At 59.0% G+C, this 307-nt stretch overlaps 1 protein-coding gene across 1 annotated transcript in view; it reads right to left on the bottom strand.

The window, feature by feature from the left end:
• LOC104081133 (ras-specific guanine nucleotide-releasing factor 1-like) overlaps positions 1–197 on the bottom strand; it is a gene marked incomplete at its 5' end in the record, with an annotated part of 10,111 nt that extends 9,914 nt beyond the window's left edge. The window contains one exon of the mRNA XM_009583753.1: positions 85–197. Coding sequence (XP_009582048.1) covers positions 85–197 — 113 coding nt within the window. The remainder of the gene's footprint in view (positions 1–84) is intronic.
• Positions 198–307: the final 110 nt, after the last annotated feature.

The raw sequence follows: 307 nt of genomic DNA, 5'->3' as shown, positions 1-307 counted from the left end.
CCAGCCCGGGTGAGAGTGGGAAGCGGCTGCCGAGAGCATGGCACAGCGTCCAGGAAAAGCAACATCCTGCCCACGGCCCTTCACCTTATGATGTTGGCGGCCGCTTTCCTCTCCTGGGTCAGGAGCTCGGGATCGTGAATGACCTCCTCCAGAAAGCCGATCACTCTGAACTTCAGCTCCTCATTGGTTTCAAAGTCCTGCCAAAGCCGGCACAGTCACAGTGTTAACGCGCTATAATGTGAGCAACATCGATTCCCAGCAGCTCCGCTCCCTGCCCGTTTAAACCTGGCCAGGACGCCGGCCCTGC

The sequence above is a fragment of the Fulmarus glacialis genome, unplaced genomic scaffold (genome assembly GCF_000690835.1).
Source record: "Fulmarus glacialis isolate BGI_N327 unplaced genomic scaffold, ASM69083v1 scaffold18118, whole genome shotgun sequence".
Lineage (NCBI taxonomy): Eukaryota > Metazoa > Chordata > Aves > Procellariiformes > Procellariidae > Fulmarus > Fulmarus glacialis.
Note: the sequence above shows the minus strand (reverse complement) of the source record. Positions and strands in the feature narration are given on the sequence as shown.